General features: G+C 42.8%; 1 protein-coding gene across 1 annotated transcript in view; it reads right to left on the bottom strand.

The window, feature by feature from the left end:
* Window positions 1-1,391: 1,391 nt before the first annotated feature.
* Grin2b (glutamate ionotropic receptor NMDA type subunit 2B) overlaps window positions 1,392-23,723 on the bottom strand; it is a 500,196-nt gene continuing 477,864 nt past the window's right edge. The window contains exon 13 of the mRNA XM_029565662.1: window positions 1,392-23,620. Coding sequence (XP_029421522.1) covers window positions 21,764-23,620 — 1,857 coding nt within the window. The 3' untranslated portion in view covers window positions 1,392-21,763. The remainder of the gene's footprint in view (window positions 23,621-23,723) is intronic.

Genomic DNA, 23,723 nt, shown 5'->3' with positions numbered 1-23,723 from the left:
TTGGTGTCTTTGGCTGTCTAATTCTTGTAAATACAGTTCACATTGACTAAAATGTGGGCCACTTGGCTTTTCTGACACCTTTAAGCAATAAAATTATAAATTAAAGGGCAAACCAACTACCAATTTATAGGAAATACAGAGAACAGTGGCATGTATGGATAATTAGCATGGGCATTAAGGAAACCCTTGTAGGCAAAAAACAAAACAAAACAAACCCTGCAGTTTTTTCACTCATAAATTCTAAGAAGATAGAGGAGTTGAGAGGTAAAGCTGCTCAAAACAGATTCAAAATGAACTGAGAAAAAGCTACATATGTGGGCGCTATGTAACTAGAAAATAACATTTATACAATTAGAAGTTTGAATAGTAGATAGTGCTGTGGAGAAATTATCACTGTATTTTTGCATCATGATGTTATAATGTCTTTGTGATTATAAGTTCATAATTTTTAGTGATACACACTGAAATGCAGATGAAATGGTAGTTAGGAAATTCGTTTCAAGATGATGTTGGAGGAGGCCATGACTACAGATAATCGACCACTACATTTTATTTAGAGAGTGCATGTGAGCACACATACATAGTACCACAATATTCTCGTGGAGGTCAGAGGATAACTTGCCAGAGTCAGTTCTCTCCTTCTACCATATAGGTCTAGTTGACCAAACTCTGGCGTCAGACTTGGTAGCAAGCACCTTTACCCATTGAACCATCTCTCTGGTCCTAGGAGCTCTGTGTTGATTCCTGCAGGTTCATAATGCCGTTCCTATCTACTTTTGGATATATTTAAATTTTTTCACATTGCAAAGAAAACAGAATGTGGTTGCCAGTAATGTGATCAAGAATCTTAAGGAAGCTAAAAAAATTGCTTTTTGTTCATAATCATTAAAATTCCTCTATTCTGCTGGGCGTGGTGGCTCATGCCTTTAATCCCAGCACTTGGGAGGCAGAGGCAGGTGGATCTTTGTGAGTTCGAGGCCAGCCTGGTCTACATAGTTCCAGGACAGCTGGGGCTACAAGGAGACCCTGTCTCAAAAAGACAAAAAAAAAAAAAAAATCCCTTATTCCATAACAAAACGAACACAACATCAAAACCTACAGGAAGACCCTGTCTCAAAAAGACCAAAAAAAAAAAAAAAAAAAAAAAAAATATCCTCTATTCCATAACCAAGCGACATCAGCATCAAGCAGCAGAAACTGACTCATAACTAGCTAGATTCACTATGCACATAAATACTGACAACTTGAAACCCAGTGGGAAAGATGGACCTCCCACCCCATCATTCCAAACCCAGTCTTTAATAAGGTTTTTTGAACAATAGTAAAGAAAACACAAAGATCAAGAAAAAACACTGATCCTGGATTTTTTTTTACCCTGATAATTTGTGGTAGGTTTCTTTATTTTTTGAATATAAAGTGACAGAAATAATTTGCCATTAGAAAAGAGAAAGAATCTTTGACTATTTACAGCTTTTGTACATCACAAAGTTTTTTCTTGTTTTTATGTTGTCTTTTTTTTAATTCATTTTAATTTTTGTTCCTGCATCATTTGAACAAGTCCAAACTGGAAATCTATACAGCTCACAAAAAAGCCCTCCACCCAAAGACCCCCCACCCCCACCCTACCCCAATGAGAAACAAGATAAATTAAAAGAATGAAATCAACTTATTTCATTTGTTAAAGGTAAGTCATTTGCTTATATATATACTTGTATTTTTTTCAAGTTCAAACACCAAAATCCAAGAGAGAAAGAAAAAAATAAAAATAAAAAGACCCAGTCATCCGCCCCTCCCCCCACTCCAGAATCTCAAATGATCCCTGCATGTCCAAAATAAGAAATAGATATTTACAGAAAACCAAACCAAACCAAAACAAATGTAAAAGAACTTGGAGGTGAATGGGCTGGGGATCTGAGAGTCGAGAGGAAGAAGGAAGGTGGGATCTGGCCTCACAGAGTCCAGGCAAGCTTGAGTGCTTTCCCTGGGCAGGGGCTACCACACCAGGAAAGCTATGACCGCTATCCCTCTCCCTTATGACTTTAGGAAGGATGTGGCTCCACAGCTGTGCCACAATCCACTGTGGGTGTGTATTGGGCATCATTACCCCCCATGCTTGCACTCACACCCACATGCATTGGCCTTGTGGCTAAGTGTAATTATGATACTGCTAGAGCACAGGCCTATGTGTCAGGTGGGAGCAAAGAGACTTTCCCTACAGGTAAGAGCTCACTGTCCTTTCCTGTCTCTTCTCTACTCCCCACTCTAACATGCTAGCTAGCTCCCTGGACATATGTCCACAAGAGTCATGGCTACTAGAAAAATATGAATACTGGGTGGTCATTGGATAACAGCTCCCACTTAGATTCCCTCTCCTTTGCTCACCTCTGCTTCCACACCTCCCACAAACTGACTCACATACAGAGCCATCCCCAGTTAAGTTGGCCTAGGAGCCAACCTGAAGACGGGGAAATCTGAGGCAGATGGAAGCCATGTTGTTTAGCGTTCACCTTTGAAAGGCTGAAATCCTACCAGCTGGGAAGTAAAGCCATCAGGACCAAACCACGTACCTCTAGCTTCTGTTTCCCACTCCTTTCCTAAAGGAGTTCCATCCATCCTTGGTGCGTAAAGCATGCAATAAGCCCTTCAGTTGGCTTTAATTCCCTTCCATCACAAGAACTAAAGACAGGCATTAGATGAGCCTGGGTGAACACCAACTAATCCTTGTGGGGATCACCAGGCAGGACATGCTGGAACTGAAGGGAGTGTGTTCACTGGTGGACGATGAATCTGAATCAGCCACTGTAATATGATCTCATGCCCTGTTCAAGATTCTGCTGGGTTTGGAAAACTAGCTCACTAGAAATGGCTCAAGAGCTTCTGTCTGTTTGCAAATTATGATTTCTTAAGCTCCCAGGAAATAAAACAGAATCAGCCTACCACTGGTGTCAGAAGTATGTGGAATGTTTCAGAGGAGACAGGATCAAGCTTACTCTGGCTAAATCTCCAAATGCTACAGTGTTTTTTGTTTCCCGGCTTCCTTTGATCTAATCTCATACTTTTTTCCAGCATTAACTTCAAAATGCTTTTTTTTCCTTTAAATGCAGCCCCACTCAAACACCTTTCCTAACTGTCCTAATTGTCCAAAACTCTCCTTCAAAGTTTTAAAGACTTCCAATCATTTCCTAATGCTCGTGGCCTATTGTTCTCGGTCACAAAAGAGAATACTACATAAAAATGATCAGAGGAAATGTTCATTTGCTACAATTGGGCAGAGGCAAAGTTGTTTTCTATTCTTCTAGATTTCTTTTAAAAGATAAAAAGTAATGTGGTAAGTAAGAACAAAGAATTATGGTTCCCCCGAGGAGCATTAGAAGTTTTTAAAATAGAAAGGAGATTTACAGTGGAAATGTGGTCTTTCCAGGATAAACAGTCAAAATGCACTTTCTGTCCAGGGTCACATCTAATGACATCCATGAAAATATGTAGTAGCCAAGCCAGGCTTGGGGGTACATGCCGGTGATCTCAGCCCTCAGGAGACTGAGGCAGGAGGATTGAATGCCATCTCCAGACAACCAAGCAAAAATAACATATACGATATGGTAGTAAAAATATAGTAAAAGTTAAAGAAAATGGGGGGAGGGGGGTTGAAAAAATCCCACCAGAGTTCCATGTGCTGCTGTCAAGACTTGTACTATCTGACAAAAACTACCAGCACCAATCCCAAAGACCCATAAGCCTGGGTTAGGATAGTCAGCATGAAGAGCCAAAGACTCTTGCATATTTCTTTTCACTCTTTTATCTGCAGATGCCCGAGTACACCTCTCCGTAAAGCCTAACTCCCATTCCTTCCTGTGACTCCATGGTCCTCTGCTGCCACACACCCTGATGGTTTCTGTCCTCTCCTTGAAGTCCCTGAATCCCTGATGAGGGGTATGCTTTCCTCTCACACAGCTGTCATGCCACCAGCCTGGAAGTGACATAAGTGGCTTCCTTGCTCATCATGTCATTCCCAGACCATATTCCCTCCTTCTTCCTCAAAAAGAAATACACACAGTGATCAAATTCAACTTGAGCACATCAGGCAACAGTAGCTGTTCCCCTTGCCTGATACAATGATTGAAACTGTCTTGAATTACTTCCCTTAATCTGTGTTATAAATATGGATTCCTATGACAGTAGTCAGAATCTACATAAACAATCATTTCATCCTGGTCTCTCAGTTCCTTGACTTCTGCTCTTTACGAATGTCCTCCCTCTATCAACTCCCCAGCCCCATTCCAAACTCTAAAACATTTCATTCTCAACAGCAACCATTCCATAATCCTGGTCCCCAGCATACAGATCTCTGACCTAGCTCTTAATTTCTAGAGTATTCCTTCTAGGACCCTGGTTCAGTAAGTCAGTGATCTCTACCTGCGTTTCTTCCCATTATTCCTCTACTGTTTCTGAATCAAGGTCTCACTCTGTAGCCTAGGCTGGTCTGGAACTCTGCAGTGTAGCCCACCTGCCTGCAACTTGAGACAATTCTCTAAAAATCCTCACTTTTTCACCCAGCTTAGATTTTCATGACAAACCATAACAGTTGTCCTTAACTCTACATTGTGTGCTGTTTTCAAATCCTATTTAACTCAACACTCCAGGTGAAGAGCTGAATAGGACTGTAGAAAATTCCTTAATTTCTTTAAATTCATGATCTCAGAACTTCAAGCTAGCCTGAAGCCCACCAAGCATGCTCTCTGCGTTTTATCATCCCTCCCCTTTCTGCTAAATGACTATGGAACTGACTTAGGTTGCTTCTCTCAGAACCTACAGTATTTGCTATCCAAACCACTCTTAGCTAATGAATTCCCTTTGTACTTTACTGAAGAATCATCAATCAGAAAAGTCATGTTCCCACATGTATCAACCCACTTGCATCTGTGCCCATCTGTACCATGATCTATTATTGTAAAGCATCTGGGAGGCTCCTTCATCCAACCCTCCATTTATGCCTTGGATTCCTTTCCTCTGCCCCTCACTCATCAGATACATTTCTCCAGGCACTGTCTTCGCTCCCTAAGCATCATCAATATCCCTTCTTTAATGGATCATTTTGGTCTTCTCAAAACCGTCTATTTAAAACAAAATTCCTCTCTGGGTCCCACAACTTCTTTTACCTCTGGGTAGTTCTATGTCCTCCTTAGAATTCCTAAAAGAGCTGTGTACCCACATTGTCACTTATTCTCCTCCCCCCATCCTTTTTAGCCCATCCTCAGGATGCTTTTGTCCCCACAAGGGCACCAGTGGGATGAGCTCCATAGGATTGTATTCTCTTTGTGGTAGCAGTTGTTTTGTCCCTGAGGGCTCCTCCCAGAGTGGTATGTCCTCTGCTGGGACTCTGACTGTCTGCAGGACTCAGTCTGGTGAACTGTCTTCTGCCTGTCCTCACCACTTAGATCTAGCCTCATGGCTTCAACATCATCCAAATGGTGCTGAGTTCAACATGCCTTCAGGCTCTACCTATTCCCTCAACTTCAGGCTTATATATTTGGTTGCTTAATCTACACTTGTACCTGCATGTCTGATAGACGTCTTAAACCTAGTATAATGATACATTCATTTTTTTTTAATTTCCTCTCACTGGTACACAAACTTCAAGAGGTATGGACTTCATGCTCTTATCCCAGCACCTAGACTTGCCTGGCATGGGGGTTTCCACTCAACAAACAACCTTGCAAGGACAAATCATCTCTCCAAAACATGCCCTAGAATTACAGAAAAAAATTTCCATATATGAGTTTCAATTAAAAACTAAGGCAAAAACATCACACACCAAGATCCCTCCCCTGGACATTCTTTTCATTAAGCCTTTAAGTGACAACTGCAAAACTTACTTTCCAAGATTCTTTTCTGATGTGAGAACTGTCCTTGGGTTTATTATTTTTCGATAATTAAAATAACTGCATGTCTCATTAGTCAATTGATCTCTGTTCTTTTCCTCCTCTGCTGCCTATGTCCTAAATGCCTTATGGCAATTGTAGAATTAATAGACTGAATTTGGGGGAGGATTACTTAATGTTTTAGCCTTCCAGGTTGGCTCAGAACATATGATCTATTACCCTTTAATGAGGCTTTATAGCTTAAAAGAGCACGTCTGAGTCAGTAAATTCCATGTTAATATGTGTAAGAATCAGGATTAAATCAATCTGTAAAATGACGGTTTGTAATCCAATCTACCAATTTCCTTTCCTGGAGTCAACAGTAATCAGATTAGAAAACCTGGTGTTTTCACTGGGGATGGAAAGATACAATTTTATTTGAAAGATTTTCTCTCTCAAAGGTGACCTAACTTTGTGATCCAAAATCATGCTAAAAGTTTTTGAAGGAAATAAAAAAAGGTTCAGCTAACTCTATTCCCCTGATGGGTTCTGTTCTCTTCTGTGCCCTTTGGCTTCTCAATTAAGTAAATGTAATCACAAGGAGCACGGGGCTCTTCTACTCAAAATATTCTTGACTGGAAAATGGAAATCCTTGGAGAGGAGCTTCCCTAACGTTTGTAGAATAGGTTTTTGAAGAGTCAAGGTGCATTGCTATCAATGCCTTCCTGGAAGACAGCCTGTGACTCTTTCTAAAGTCAATCCATCACCATTTCCCAGCAATCACTGACAGCAAGCTGCTCCTACCAGGGCTCATGGGGGATGACAAGGGAAAATAGCCAGAGCATCTTATGACCATAACCCTCTCCTTGCCTCTACCCTGACCCCCTTTTTTTGGCTTCTGGATTTTTCTCAGCTTGGTGAAGAATGTATTTCAGAACGATTCTTTGGTCTGCTTGTCACTGAATTTATTTTCCATTCTAGTTCCTCTTTCTCCTTTCAATAGTATATATGAACAATTCAAAAATAACATCCAACAACTCATTGGCTGAGACACTTAGAAACGTTGCTTCCTACGAATATAGGGCAAAGGAAAGCTATGGATATGATCACAGCACTAGCACATTCAAACTGAAACCAAACACGGTCCATCACACAGATGCTGTGTATTGGCAAACTAGAGAAAAGGAGGGTTGTGGAAAGGAGAGGGAGAGGGAGGGACAGAGGGAGAGCAAGAGATGGAAGGGGGAGAGAACCACCAAAGACCAGTGTGCACTCACTGGCTGCTTACTATTCCAGAGCACATTCATTTCTTTTAGCAGATCCTCATGCTAAAACATCTCACTTGAGGCCACTCACTTTCTAGCACTTGACTTTGAGTTGAAGCATCTGGGATGAAGGCCTTGTTTGCTTGCTTACGATTTTTTTTTCCAACTCCTCCTTTCTGAATTTAATAATAATAAGAAAGTCAGGATACATTACTCTCTTTGAGCAACCTGTTTAAGAATTCAGCTTAAGGAATGCACTTCTGCAACATAGGAAAAAAGTTGGAGAGGAAAACCCCAAATCCAGAAGTGGGGCCGGAAAAACGGTAAGAGGCAGGGGGGTGCCGAAGAATTTCTGTGGAAGGAACTTGAAGAGCTCTTCTCAACTAAGACAGCCTCTTTGCAATGGCTATAAAAATAAGTATTTAGCTCCTGGGACCTTGCTTATATGAACTTACAGGAACAGTGAAAGCATGCACAATACCCATGCAAACTCAGACAAAAACCAGCAGAGAACTGGGGAAAAGGACAGGAAGCCATAACTTTGGCAAGGGGCTGTTGGCAGCTGATCATTGCTGGGTGACTAAGAGGTGCTATTTTAAGAGGGAGTGGTCCTAGACTGGCTGAACAGGCTCCAATGGATGATCTTGCACTAAGGGACAACTTATGTGACAAAATGCATAAAGTTCTGTAGGTAGGCTATGGGGGAAAGCAGATAGAGAAGCAGGGGCTAAATATTAAGTATGAAAAATCACAAAAAAGTCAAACATTAAAAAAAATTTTGGTCAGTTTCTTAGTATAGCTATTACTCTTTGTGAAATACGAGTGAAATCATGTTTGGAAAATGGCTCCAGGAGAGGAAAGTCTCTCAGAGGAGAGACAGATCACGGAGAGAGAATAAGATCCTGAAATAATACTGGGATTAAATGTACTGATTCTAGACATTCTTAGTGATTTCTATGTCATATTTGCTAGTAAGATGTCTGGTGATGGCCAGGCAACTTTCTTCATTGTGTGGAAGATAAAATTTAAAAAAATGAAAATACACAGAAAACATGTACAGCTACCCAAGAAGGCTGGAGTGTTGGTCTTGGTCTAATTTATCTCCTTAGAAATGGAAGCATATTTAAGCAGAAGATAGAAAGAATAATTATGTCAGGGCTTGAGTCATTGATGGAAAGATAACCTACAACTAAAGCTCCAACTTTCCTAATTGTTTAGAAGTTTGGGGGGCATATACATTTTCTCAGGAGACTTCTCTCCTTGGTGGCACAGTGCTGAAACCCATTGCCTATTCATTTTCTAACTTCCACCAGTTGGTCTCCAATAGGTCTTACTCAAACAGGGTATCTTAGATTCTTCTTTCATATTAACTACAGAAGATAAAAGGCCAAGAGACTGTGTGGACTAATTACCCAGATCGCAATGACCAATGAAAAAGCCAGGCTTGGGAAGAAATCAGTCCACAGTATCAGAGGAGTTACAGTCTGCCTTCTTTAAGGTCAGTGGCAAGGAATTTAAGGTAACGTGCACACTGCTGTTCAGGAGAGAGTCTGAGAGTCCTAGGCTCAGAAATTGCCTTTACCTTCTGTCTTTGTGCAGGCAGCATCTGGGCACACTAGAATCTCCTCACAAGAGGATGCTACTCTGATTCTGCAAATACTTTGAGTTGTAGCTGATCTGGTCTTATATTCAAATTTGCTTTCGAAAACTTGCTCCATAATGTTTCCCTGATCTGTACTGTTGCTTTGCCTTTCTCATTTCCTCTTTAATATTTAATATTAAACAGAAGAGCTTTGTGGTTTCAATTAAGTAATTCTCTGTGTCCTTAGAGTTCTATGAATCTTACTTCCCTCCTAGCCCATAATGAATATAACTATAACAAAAGACAGGGAATGGTCATCTCAGGGGAATAAGATACAGCAAACCCTCATCAGCTCTTGGCCCTGTTACTTGTTGTTAAGGAGCATCATGATCTAGGTAATGGTACTCATAAGGAAGATGAAGTCACCGTGCAGTCAAGGTGCAGTCTGCCCTTTTTTTTTTTTAACTTGCTACACAATCTCATACTAGCTACCATGAGGCAAATAATAGGAAAGAAAAGATATTTATCACCAGCTTGAGTCTAAATTTGGAGCTTGAGGAGGGTTCATGTGTTGGTCCTAACTCTGTCCATGCATGAGAATAAGTTACCTCCTTTCTTTGATCATCTCTTACCCTCAATCCAAATTCTTGGATCAGGCTCTTTGGATACTTGTACTGTTAAGGTGATGGTATAGAATTTTTACCACCCTCCACTTTCCATATTTCTTTCTCCCTTGTCTTCCCTATAGAGACAGGATGGACCAATGAAATTTGTTTAAAGGCTATATTAAGATAAAACTGTCTTTACTATTCTTGGTTATCAACAGAATGTTCTGTACATGGATCAAAAAAATCTCTTGTGATATATACTAAAGATACTCTCCTCTGGAAGGTGGATTGCTTCCTGAGCTTGGTTCTATGTTAGGTTCCAAGAGAAGGGTAAAAGTTTCACCATTACAATCTTGGGGCAATATCAAAGTCTCATAATCATTCTCTGGGAATGTTTCCTGCCTTCTTTCCTTCAAGATTTTGACAGTCAATAATTATTTATTATGGTTCTGGCAGACATTGGGTCTTTCTTCAGAAGTTCATTGCCTATGTGGGCTACATAAAACTTGTACATAATGTTTCCACAACTAACTCACAGCTTAATACTGGAATCGGGCTATATTTGAACTTGACTAAATTAGATAGACTCACCCAGGAAAATAATGCAGAAGTCTGTGTTTCGAAGGTGCCTTCCTCCCTGTGGGCTGGTATTCAATCTGCTAACACTTCTACAATGTCATGGCTGCCTCACAGACATTTCTGAAGGCTCCTTTCCTGGGGGACACTCTGTGTAACATCCCCACTGTTTTCATGCACTTTTTACTTCTGTTGCTTGAACATAAATTTTTTTAATAATAAAAATTATTCTCAATGTTTTATTCCACAATAGTCAAACATGTTTATCAACTTTTCCTCATTAGAGAAACTTTTCTCTCTCTGTTTTTCAGGTTCCTTCTTCTGTTCTACCATTTGCTAATGGACCGTGTGGGGGAAAGCGTGGGAGTGAAGATCTGACAAGACACATTTTATGGAAAAGAATTAGTTAAATCAGCTCTTTAGATTTGATTGATCTCCACTGTTAGATGCTAAAAACCTAGGGTATGGTGGACCATTTGAGCAGTATTACTCACTGAGCTGGACTGAGAGTTCAAAATTCAGGTAAGTGTTGATTTGGGCAAAAATTTACAATATAACTTTTGTCTTAACCAGTTTTTCTGTGCTTTTTTTCATCTGGACAATTAAAACTTATATTTCCATATCAAAGGAGGCCACTTGGAGAAATGGTGAAGGTAAATTTCTCATATCCACCTATTGATAACTTTGGTTTTCTTCAAATGTACAGTAGGCCAAACTTGGTAGAGGTCCAAATAGGCTTCCGGTGATCCCCAAAACTGTCCCTCTCCAAGGCTGAGGCAGAGTTGAATTAAAAACTGGTAGCATTTCGGGATCTTCTTTTGCTTTTTTCATGGATTTAACCAAGAATGCTGATGGGATGGCTTTTCGAGTTGCTTAGTGATCCACTTCTTATGCCTGTAACTAAGACACACCTGAAGCGAATGCCCTGATCATTCAATGTGCCCAAGAGTCTAAGGTGCCTAGTTATGTATCCTGGTCATCAAAATAGAGGGCCAACTAATGGAAATAGACTAGCTGATTCCAGTTTTGAAATATTAAATATCATGTATACAGTCAAGGTCTATGCTTTCTCAGCTTCTCATTTAAAAATTGTGTGCGTGTGCATGTGTTCACGTATGGTGCGCATGTGGCTTCAGGGTGAGTTAGCGGAGCTAACAGGGCATAGAGCGCCTCATGATCAATAAGAAAGGAGGGAGAGTACATGAGATGGAAGGTACAGAGCAAGCACAGCTGTCTTGGGTGACTTCTAATCGCCTTCATATCAAACGTTTTTTGTTTTTTTTTTTCCTATCCTCTGTTTTTCTTAATTTGATTTCTACCTGCATGTCCTTCCATCCTCCTTTCTTTCTTACTTGAAGCCTTGATATTTTCTCTGTTCATGGCCCTTGGAGAGGTAGAAAGTAAAAATTATTGCCTCTCTCAAGGTACATATTCCTATTCCTATCTCTATTGAGAACAGATCTCGCACTTTGGCCTAGGATACTTCCAAGAGGTATGGACACACGTTATGCGTGTATCCAAGCAACAGGACTGCCTGTTCTCAGGGAGACTGGATTCTGCTTCTCCACCCTCTTAGCACTGATCCATTAATGGAATATGAGAAAACTATGGATTTTACCAGGTAAAATAGAAGTCAGCAAGATAGTCAGGTTGTTCTAACACAGACAAGATATTCCCTTCACATAAAACCTGGGTACTTTTTCAGACCTTGAGGGATAGCAATCTATAGCAAAGAAGAGAAGGGACTAACTGGATAAACTACAATATGTTTGTCCATCTAGTTCTCAATGCACAGTATGATATATCATAATGTGATTGATACTGATGGTTTGGACAGTCCTTAAGACCTGTGTGTGTGTGTGTGTGTGTGTGTGTGTGTGTGTTTGATATTTGGAAGATGCACAAGGATGAAGATGCTCATAGCAAAGCCATCATCTAATTGCATGTAACTGTGTGGCTTAGAAGAATACATGAAACCAATTGATAAGGTGCTGAAAGCAGAACCCAGGCAGAGGTAAACAGTGGCCTACTTTCTTATAGCAGGTATTTATATCATATCTAAAGGGAATGTTAAAATAGCCCTTAGTTTCAAAAAATGGTCAATTAAACTGCATTAATGACAGCCACATAGACTGTTCTGAATAGGACTGAGGTTTTAGGCAGACACGTTTCTTTTCTTTTAGAAGAAAAGAGTCCTCTTTTGAAACAAATAGATCCCAGCCACTGTGAGCCTCCTCCTCCTGCAAAGAAGGTGGATAGAATCATGGTGGCTAACATTTTTGGAGCATAGTATTATGAGATGGACCTTGCTCTCAAATGTTAATTATTCCCATTTCTAAGATCAAAACTCTAAAAGAACTTATCCCTGTACACTTAACATTTTAATTTTCACTAGATAGCTCCTAAATTGTCACGTTTTACCCCAGGTTGCCAATAATAATCTCTCTACCCACTGCTGTCTCAATGACGAATAAACTTCACTTGCTTCTTTGAAAAAGAGACTTGTCACTGCCTGTAACTTATTTGAGTTTGGTTCACTATAGCATGCTTTAAATGAGCACACAGTGGCAGAAGATGCCTCCCGAAGGAGAATAATTCATGACCAATGACATTATGAGATTGATAGAGGAGGGTGGCCAAGAGAAGGAAAGAGAACATTATCTGTTACCAGAGCAGATAAAGTGAAAGAGCAGGACCAGCTTCAAGAGTTCTTGAGAGAGACAGACATTAACTTGAAAGAGTAGGTCAGATTGCTAAATAGAACCAAGGGAACAGGAGGGCCATAGGGCCAGAAGTGACAACCTGTCCACCTGAGTCCTTCATATTTACAGACAAAAGAGTCATTGAAACAGTGAACCAACTCTTAAAATTCTAATTTATTTTCAGAGGTATATGTTTCATGATCTTAATGCCATAGTGACTCAGAAAGGGTGAGAATCCAGAGTTCATGAAAAAAAGGTCATTAAGCTAAAATCATAAGCAGAACAAACAGCTCTTCCCACCACAGGTCTGACCTGCACAGATATGATAGTACAAGTACCAGCACATGGCAAAACCCATTGTTCTCATTGGACCACCACTTGAGGTCCACAAGCTCTATAATTAGTGAGTCTGACTTGTAATAAGGCCCTTCTGATACTAAAAGTGTTTAAAACCAAACCAGTTTAACTATTGGAACAAAGACAGCATAGGTCAGGTTAGACTCAGGACAATGATGTGTTTAGATCCCAGCTCCATTCACAGTATCTGAGCGCTCCTGATATCTAACATTTGATCGATATCTCTGAAACATGCAGCATTAAAAGACACTCTAATCACAAAACTGTCACAGAAGAACTTCACAGAATGAAGCATGACTTAGAAAAATCTAAATTCCCACTGGAAACAATTAACATGGAAATGTATACTTGTGATGTTAGTATATTACTGAGACTATGTTTACAGGAACAGAGAAATATGGGGATGACAGGGCTTAGAATTCAACAAGTGTTCCTTCAGATCAGAGTATCTCAGGGATAAAAATGAGTCCTCCTCTATTTTATGCATAACAATATCGAATATTCTCTAAGGCCTATCACAAACAAGATACTCAGGTCCTATTGGAAATAGGTGAGCAAGTATATGGTCTGCTTCGAATCTAGTAGAGAAGATGGAGTGTATAACCAAGTAATTATAATGATGGTCTGTGATGGTTGCCACCAGGGAGATAAAATTCACAAAATGCCTAACATTTTTGTGTATGGATCATGAAGGGAAGTAGATGTTGTAGTCATTTGTTACTGTCTTTGAAGGCTTATATAGAGAGTATGGGTATTATGCAAGAAAACAGGGACACGAGTCAGGAGGAGAGTATTTGGAGAAAGATGAGTTTAAGGAGGAAAGCCAGCAACATTAAGGGAGAAGTTTGTGATTTAGCTCATCTCTGAAAAGGAGCACACAAAGGCAAATGACAAAAAGTTATTCCTGCAGTGAAGCCCACTGAAGACTGTCCTGTGTGTTTAGGGATGACATGATCTGGTTTTATTTAGGAAATGCATGCTGATAAGAGTAGATTCAAATACAGACTCTTGGAACAAAGCTATAAAGCACTGAAATAATCCAGATAGGAGGGAAAAGTCTGAATGAAAAGAGGAGATGGGCAAACTGTAGAGTATGAATGTACGGGCTTTCCAAATCATTACATGTGCAAAATCAAGGACACCAACGAGGCACAAGTTTCCGGAAAAGCTTTAGGATGGTGACAAAAAGGAACGACAGTACCACTGAGCAGAAGGGGGACTTGCTAATGGTGTTGGTCTGCAGGAATAGACCTGAATATTTGAGTCACTATGAAGTGAGGTGATTGGTCATATGGACATTAGAAGTGGAGAAAGTAGGGTCTAGGAGTGAAGACCTGAAATTCATATACATGCCGAGCCACCGATGTTACAGAAATCCAAAAGGCCACGAGGAGTTAATATGGAGAGGGTCAAACTCAGGATGCCATACCAGTCAATGTTGAGCAAAAGCTGGAAACAGTGAGGTCACAGAGGACCAGAGAGCTAAGACACAAACCAGAATGCACTGACTGGCTCCCTATAGTTTGCTTAGGTTGCTGTCAAGAAGGCTGAGTATCAGGGAAGAGAAAAATGCTATTGGATTTTGCTTTGACAAGTTCATTGGTAGTTGTATATAGTAGTTGTAGGGGACTAGCAGGTTGTAGATCATTTAGAAAGCGATGAGCACTGGGTGAGGAAGTGAAGAAAGACAGTCCTTCTGAGAAGTTTGAAAGTGCAAAGATGAACAGAGATAGAACTGTAGAGTCTAATTGAAGAGAGATTTGGTTTTCCAGATGTTGCAGGATTTTGTTTTTGAGATAAGTGCAGTCAGGTGTGTGGAAGGGAGTAAAGATGGAATGGAGAGAAGTGATATCAGCTGGTGTGTGCCTCAGAAGACCTTAAAGAGGCATTGAAAGCACAGGGAAAAGAGCATTAGATTGAGAGGTTAAGCAAATATGAGTGAAGGACAGGAGACACTCAAAGGGGGGAGGGGTTGGGGGGGAAGATTATACCAAAAGGCAATAATTTGGTGTCTCTTCTTGCTTCCAGAATTGAGGAAAATGCTTATTGAAAAAAAGAAGCTGAACATGAAAGGAAAAGAAAAATGTAACAACCACTTAAAGACTGTGACAAAGAATCAACATAGGAAAAAATGTTTTTAAAGCTGTCCAAGCCGGGTAGGATTCAGGTAAGATTATGTGGATTAATTTTGTCCTCTTCAATACAGGTTTACGACCTTTTCTTGGATTCAGTGGATATTGAGAGGTTGGAATATAACATTAAATGAGCAAAGTATGTGTGTGTGGAAGGGGGAGAAATTAGAGTTCTGGTAAGAGTATTGTGACAAAGGTGAACACAAGGTCACTCATGGGTTCCTATGACCAAAGATGGAGGTAAACATAGCCAGATGGGTTTAAAGACCAGAACAACAGATGAGGCTTAAAGGAAGGTAGATAAGATGTAGACAATGCAAGGTTGTGACCACAGAGGGAACTGCTGAGTTTTAGCTCTGGAATGTATAATAATTTCCAAGGAAATGGGCCAGGGCTGGCTCTGCTGTGGAGAGTTGAATCACTGTAGTGTTTTTAAAAATAACATAATGAATATCTTTGAGTCATACCATGAAACCAAAAAATATCAAACCTGCATGTGCAATCACAGAAATTTATGCACACCTATTTATATATACATAATACATATGTTTAAATATTCTATACTTATGCATTCATATATTCTATGTGAATATAACAATACTCCATTTAAAATCATCCCAGCACTAACCCAGGAACATAGTAAAAGTGCTCAACAGATCTTGGTTTAATTGAACTCACATATTTATGTTGAGCTTTATATTATTTTATTTTGGTACCACCCCCAAACCCCAAACTTAATTTCAAACACATAGAGTTCAGGTTGAAACTAAATCTTTAAAATAACAGCTTTGCAATGAGCTCAGAGTTGTGCTTCTCCCTTGGAACTATGATCCCTGCACTGAGTTCCATTTCACTCACATTTGCCCCAACTGATCCCACACACCAGCATGCCAAGGCTATGAAGAATCCCATCATTCACTCTACTTTCCACTTTCAGTTCTCATCGGTGCCACCATCCCCCGTCACACCAACAAATGCAAAACATGGGACAGCACCGGCAGCTCACAGTGATTAGTTCTGACATCAGTATCCAGTATGGCTGTGCTAGCCCCATACTCTCTGAGCAGAAATCTTTCCCCTCAGTTCAGTACATAGAAAACCTGAATTTCAATCTTTCCTGGGCATGGACACAGCAATGACTTTCATGCTTTGATTGGGGCTTTGTTGTGGGAATAGATAGGTCACATATTCCAAGTTCCAGAACTCATAGGGACTCTGTGTGACTGAGTTAATACAGTTAGAATGGCATGGGGGTAGGATGAATTAATTCAACCTGGGGCCTTATATATGGCTAAGCCCTAAACAAGATGGACTCCTAGACCTAGATCAATATTGGAAGTTCTCAGAATGTCAAATCTCCATTTTAACATTGACCCAGTCATCTCATAGGCCTACAAATGAATTGCCCCACAGGTTAAATAGCACCTGAGGACCACTGGCTCCTTAATAGAGAGAATGGGGTGGGAAAGCTGGAAAAGCATAGGGTGTAGGACAAGTTGGTTAATTGGAAGATTAATTGAACTGGAACAGAGAACAGATAATACCATAGTATTTTAACATAGTACTAGATTACTATACTAAATATGAATTCAATTTGATCTTTTCAGCTATCTCCTCGGTATCTTGCATTAGGCGTCTACTTTCTAGGGTCCCAATTCTTACCTGCCCTATACGTTGAATTCAGCAATCTACAAACTACATAGGTGACTGTGTACTGAAACAGATTCCTAAATAAAACTCCTAATCCAGGATCTCAAGGGCCTTAAGTGGAGATGAAACATGATTTAAATGACTTTTCTGGAACCTTTATCCTTGCTCTCAGCTCTGTTACTCTCAATGTTCTCTGATTTCTCTCTCTCCTGTATCATAGCCTCCTCCCAGGAAAAGGAATGAGAATCCTAATGTAGATTAGGTGTTTAAATGTACAAATCCCTAATATGGCTTAGTATGTCACTTTTCCCAGGAAGGCTCTCATTTGAACAGCAGATGAATAGCTTGTTGCTAATGCAGTAAATCTGCCTGGGAAGCCAGCAGTTGGAAGGCTCTTTCAGGATCTTGAAAGCACACCATGTATGATTTACCATTGGTAAGGCTAGAGCCACTCCAATGTGACTGACCTCCTGTAGGTAAGTGTTCCTTAGATAGGGAGAAGAGTCTCTGACACCAAGGTGACAAAGCCAAGGCGATACCAGAGTGTTTTAGCAGCCCCTGGAGCACATAGTTCCTATATGGCTTTGGGCTCAGAGAACACATACAGTATGGCCACAATGCCCAGAAACACAAACACATTCATCACAAACACTGCTGTTACATCATTTACGCACACAACTGAATCATTCCTAGCCCACCAAAACAGACACAGGGTGCCAAGCAATGACAGGGCCTTTGAAAGAGACAGATGGTGATTTAAAAAAAAACAAAAAACAAAGTTGAGTTCAGGAATAGCTCTTCTAAAGGCTATTGCCCAAACATTCCAGTTAGTCTGTCCCTAAATCTTGAAGTAACTAAAAACTAAATAAAAACAAAATCAAAGAAACCCTAGTTCTTAAATGAAATGTGCAGGTGACCAGCACTCTGCAGAAAATTCTCCCTGGGGCTGTTCCTGATGGCCATGGAAGACTGGGCAGGTGATACTTCACTGTATAGACAACTATTTTATCAAGTTACACATGCGTTTGTTTGGGCACTACTGACTGACACCACCAACATTTAATGGGATCATTTGGGATTTTTTTTCCTCCCCCAATCACAAAATGGCTGTGGCCAGTACAGGGGAAATACAATGAAGGATGTTCCCCAAGTTCCGGCTGAGGATACACACTGACGACTTTGAAATAACAAGGTCCACTGCACATGCAGCACTCCTGAAGGGTGTGCACATTTTTACTCAGGCATATTCAAGGGTCAGATTGTTGAGGTCACTGGACATGCTGAGGTGTCGGCACTGCCACTGAAAGGAGTGATACAGGGCCACACCCACCAACCCACTTCCACAGCGGGAGATATGGAGCACAACCCACCTCCGTGGTGGAGGAGAGAGGGCACATGCAAGAAAGCATGGGTTCTGAAGAACACTCTGGGACACGAGGTGCTCCTGAGGGCTCTGCAGAATCTCACAGTTTTGGATAGACTGGGTTTTGCTCCATACTGATCTGTGCTAGGGACAGAAGAATGGCTGTGGAATTCTTATGCATCAGACTGCCTTGTTTTTCTGGAATTCAGTCACATCTAGAACCTGGCAGCCTTCCTATCCTTAGTCTTTCTTGAGCAGGCCCTTGGATGGAGCCAGGATGAAGGAATGTTTCCATGGCCCATCTCCTTACTTGGTCCCAAATTCTAACATCCAGTTTGAAAAAGGTGATCAACCGGGACCAAATAAGGGGTCAAAGATAATAAAATAATCCTGATGACAGCTTCTAATGACAGGAGGGTAGGGGAGAAAATACACTATGTTGAGTATGTCAATTTGGAATTTTCACCCAGAGAGAGAGAAGCTGCCACCTTCCACAAAGCCAACTGTCGAGTGAGATCCTATTTGGTTAACCCAAGACCAGGTTAGGGACACCTAATGAACAAAATAGCACCTTCCCGATGGCAGTAACACAAACAAGGCAATATAAAAACCACCATTGGTACTGTCCCTCACATACCTACTTTCCCACCTTTGGCTACCTTGATAGCCGATGAGTTTTGAGATCTGGTGATCTTTTGTATGACCCTTGTTATCGTTGTTACCCTCTGGAGCCTGATACCAAATACTTCAAAAAGTCAAGTTAGTGTACATTTCCTGGGTGTGCCTGCAGTGATAATTTCTACAGGTGGGCTGGAGGCACGGGCCAGGGCCTAGGTACTAGAAAGGAAAGGGTAAGTGGTCAGATGATTGTTAAACATCAGAAAATGCTGCTGGGAGGTTCCCCAGGCTCTAGTATCCTGCAACCTCCCAGTCATGCCAAGAATGGGAGGGGAATTGGACCTCAATTCTTTTCTTCAAGCCCTTTGGGGAACGTGTGCAAGCAACAGGGGAAAATCTGGTGTCACCAGTTCATCTTCGACAGTGCTGATACCTTATGGTCTCCCTAGAAGCTAAGAGTCAGAACAAGGTTTGCCTAGGGCTGATATGGACCCAGTAAAACCCAGACCAAAGTGCATAAGAACTTCTCACAGACCAGCAGGAATACTGGTTTTAGAGGCAGAGCATGGACACAAATGATTTTCCCAGCTTGTTCATCATTGTGGCTTTTGTTCCTGTTCCCTTTTTCCAGACACTCTATAGCCAAGGCCATACCAAACAGTTCCTCCCAACAGAAAATGAAAACCCATAACAAAACACTTCCCCACCCTCATTCCCATCCCCACCCCACTCCCTCCAGCTCAACACCCTGAATACTCACAAGAGAACACTTTATCTATACAAAATTTAGAAAACAAAATATTTACATATGAAATAAACACCATCTTGTTTTCTGTGGCCCATGAAGACCAACAGAGCCCCCTGTGTTCTAGATTGCTGTTCGCTAGGTTAGTTGGTTTGGTTTTTTTTTTTTTTTTTAAATTTTATTTTAAAGGGGTGAGGTAAGAGGAAGAGTGAGGGATGAGTCCCTGGCCCTTGGACAGAGCCAGGGTGAAGCAATGTTTCTATGGCCCTTCTTCCTCCGGGAGATGCCTCACGCCCTCTGTCCTCTCTCAAAGTCTTTCCTGGAATCTAAGGTAAAGCACTCCGTGCTCCTCTCTCCAGATCTGTGAGAGGTTCAGCCCCTTGCCCCCACGTTCATTTTAGAAAGAAAACAAGGCCTTCGGTTGGCTTTAAAATGAAAGATACTGAGGTAAAAATCAAGGAGGAGGGTGGGGGACAGCAGTCAAGGATGGGGGATGAGGAAAGGCCGTGAGGCAGGGCGACCAGGAAGGCAAAGAGCAGCCCTGGAGGGTGTGACGTGAAGAGACATGGCAGCTTCGTTCCAGAGGAGGATAAGCACCTTTCTGGTTTATGTGTCCTGTGTGCAACAAGGCGATCCTGTGGTCAAGCTTCCAAACAGACCCGGGCTCTTTGGATACCACCCTGCATGAGGGGAGGGCAGGACAGTGAAACTGACCCAGAGAACACCCCTACCCCAAGTTTTAGGACGGGCAGTGACAACTCATTTCCCTTCTTAATTTTACAACTTTAAGTGAGGAGGCATCACACCTGCCAGCACCCCATCCCTGGAGTTTTATACACTCATACACACACACACATACATACATATATTTACTTTTGAGTGGTACAATCTGAGGGGGAACAGGAGTGTTGCAGAAAGGTGAAAGCATGTCTACCTTGAGTGTTCACACTGGTTCAACCACATTCCCAGGGAGCCAGGCTCCCACCTCCAAATCTCTAGACCTCCAGAGCTCTATCCTGGGGGACAAGCTCTTTTCTCTTCCCTGCCTGTTGCTTGTCATCAGTTCTGGGGGAATTTTCCTGCTCTTCTAGCTCCAGGTTCAGTGAGAAGGGATCAAAGCATTGAAAACATCCCCCTCTCTCACTTACCCTAGCACAAAAGATCCCATCTTCTTCAACAGCTTACTGACTTCCTCCCCCAAACCTCAGCCAGTCAAGGGGCTAAAAACTCAAAAGAGTTTCTAGAATCTTTTGCTCTCTGGTGTGGATAAAAGAATAATGGCTCTCGTATTTCCCTTCAGCCTTCCTGGAAAGTTCTTGGTTCAAGCTTCTTGAAGTTACAATCCCTAGAAAGATACCTTCCTACCGTGCTTTGTAGAATTACCTAGGTCCCTTTCACTTTCTATAATACACACTCTTCTTTGTCAATAACTTCCATCCTTTTCATCCAGGAAGGGTAAAAGGGCAAGATACTCAAAATCCAGGTGATTTGTGACTATCTTTGTTTATATATAAGCCAAAAAAGCACATTGCTTAAGTATGTGGAAGAAACAAGTCAAAGTTGCCTTCTCTGTGTTGAGAGGCACCCAACTACATGTGGGTGCAGCTGTACGTGGACACCCGCTCGCTCCCATTACTCTTGCCTCCAATGCACCATGGGGCACCATTGCACTGAACTTTCCAGTTCAGGAATCCCTCATCCACCAGTGACCTTTCCCTTTGGTTAATGAGTCTTAAGGAGCAGAAGCAAACAATTTTTGGCTTATATATAAGCACACAATGGCTTCCTACCCTTTGCTTGGCACCTGACTCCTAGGTAGATGTCGGTCATGTAGCAAAGTAGCAGAATCCTCTTCTAGGAGCAGTATGCTAAATGGTCTTATTTCGATGCCTCAGCTTCCTTCCTTCGAGAGTAGTTTTGAAAAAGCTACTTCTGTGCTCACAGTGGCCTCCCTTAGATTGTCTAAGCCTCAGTCAAAGGGGGTGGGGGGTGGCAAAGAGCCCTTCTGTGCAAGGAAGAAGCATATAGGAAGCATTTCCTGTCTTCTCTCCATCTTCCCATGCTGAGAGGCCCATTCTATCCTCTCATGGGAACAGGGATGTTGGACAGATGGGAGGGGAGAGAGTGCTGGCCACAGGGTTGGCTTCAGTAGGAACCAGACCGCCAGGATCCCATAAAGAAATGAAAAGAACAAGAAAGAAGCAAATGGGAAACACATTCACCCCCAACCCCCTCCATGACATGCGCACCACTCGACCCACAGCCCCTACCCCTCCCATACCCACCTTAACCTCTCTCTTCCCTCACTCAGACATCAGACTCAATACTAGAAAGTTTCTCATAAACATGCCCATTGCTGGAGCCATTGAAAGCCCTGGGGTTTTTGTTGTTAGGCACACAGGGGTTGGACTGGTTCCCTATACAGATGTCCTTCTGGAAACGGCCTGGCACAGCCCCATGAAGGGCCGACACCACTGGCTTGTTGGTGACAAGGGCCCGGAAGTCCGGCCTGGCTTTCGACGCCCCTGCCACTGTGGGCTGCCTGAAGAAGTAGGATTTGCTGCCGTGGAGCAAGCACTGGTCGTCCCCAAAAGTGGGGATGAAAGGGTTTTGCGTGACCCGGTCAGGGTAGAGCGACTTGCTGAGCATGTAGCCGCTGCCGGGGTTGTTGTGGTGATGGTGTCCGGCAGTGGGCACTGAGGGCTTGTTGTTGGCAAAGGTGCTCTCACCAGCTGGCATCTCAAACATGTGGGCGTAGGGGCTACCATCCAGGAATCGGCCCTTGTCTTTCAGGCTCACGCTGCGCGGGGCCAAGGCGGCCTCCTCCTTCTGCAGGTCCACGAAGGTGTCATAGGAGTGTTGCCGGCGCAGTCTGTTCCGGTTCCTCTTCTGGGCCTTGGAATTAGTTGGGCTCTGAGGGTACTTGGTGGTGGAGGCATTGGATGTCGCAGCCACGGGGGCAGCCGGCTGGTCCAGTTCCTGCAGGGAGTTGTCCTCACTGATGTCATACAGGTTGCCCGCCTTCTTGCAAGCTTCACACCTGATGCAGGCCTGGCGGCCCGAGTTCTGACCTGCCACGGTGGAGGGGTAGTTGTGCAGCTTGGAGGGGCAGCTGCGGCAGAAGTTGCCACCGGACCGGTCCTCCCACTCCACATTGGTCAGGTTCTTCTCCCAAGGGGCCGGCACCCCGCCTACCACAGCATGTTTGTCGCCTGTCCCATGTTTGAGGTGAGACCTGTTGGTACAGGGCCCACCGCCACTGACCGAGTCTCGCTTAAAGTCATCGCTGCGCTCCTTGTAGATGTCGGTCAGGTCCACATGCTCCCAGTGGGGAGAGTTCTCCTTTGTTCGGAACTGGTCCAGGTAGAAGTCCCGGAGCCCTTCCTTATCCCTGAAGTAGCGCTTGTGGTCCGGGGAGCGGGGTGGTCGGCGCCGGTAGGCCAGTTCGATCTCATCAAACTCCCTGCGGGACTTGGCTGAAGCTGGCCGCTTCTTCAGGCTGTCCTTGTATTGCTGTTTCCTCCTCTTGGCGGCATTGCCCTCGATGTTTCCATAGGTCACCGTGTGCGTGGAGATGTCTGAGACATCAGAGCGAATCAAGTCGTCATGACCACTGTAGCGGTCACTCTTGAAGGAGAACTTGCCATACAGGTCACTGAGCTGGCTGTGTTTGGAGGAGGGCAGGCCGATGTCCAGCGGTTTCTTGCTGATTGACCTCGGCTGGGTGGTGAAAGGGGGGTTGTCACAGTCGTAGAGCCCATCGATGGAGCTGGTGCTGCCGATGCTGTGGGGCCGGTGGTGATGGTGATAGTGATCTTGGTACACGTTGCTGTCCTTCAACTGCAGGTTGCCAAACGTTCTCTCCACCTCGCTGATGTAGTCACTGAACAGGTTTTCCTCGCAGGGTGGGTTGTTGTAGGATTTGCAGTCTGAATGCGTGAAGCTGCGGCGGTGCTCAGAGATGTCATAGACAGATGACTCCCTGCGGATGAAGTCCAGGGCACTCTGAGGTGAGCCGTTCACGCCTGATAAGTTGGCCATATTCTTCGCAGTGCGGAGGAGGCGCAGGATGTTGGAGTGTGTGTTATTCATGGTGGCGGTTGGCGAATTCATCACGGACTGACGTTCCTCAATAGCGACTCCATGGATGCAGCTGTAGATACCCTGCAGGGGGATCAGACGGGACAGGTCAAATTCAGAGAAGCAGAAACTCACCATAAACACTGTCCTACTGCTAACTGTAAGAAAAGCTAGGAAACTCATGAGG

This window comes from Nannospalax galili, unplaced genomic scaffold, assembly GCF_000622305.1.
Source record: "Nannospalax galili isolate Female #2095 unplaced genomic scaffold, S.galili_v1.0 scaffold210, whole genome shotgun sequence".
Lineage (NCBI taxonomy): Eukaryota > Metazoa > Chordata > Mammalia > Rodentia > Spalacidae > Nannospalax > Nannospalax galili.
The sequence above is the reverse complement of the archived record's forward strand: the minus strand, read 5'-3'. Positions and strand labels throughout refer to the sequence as shown.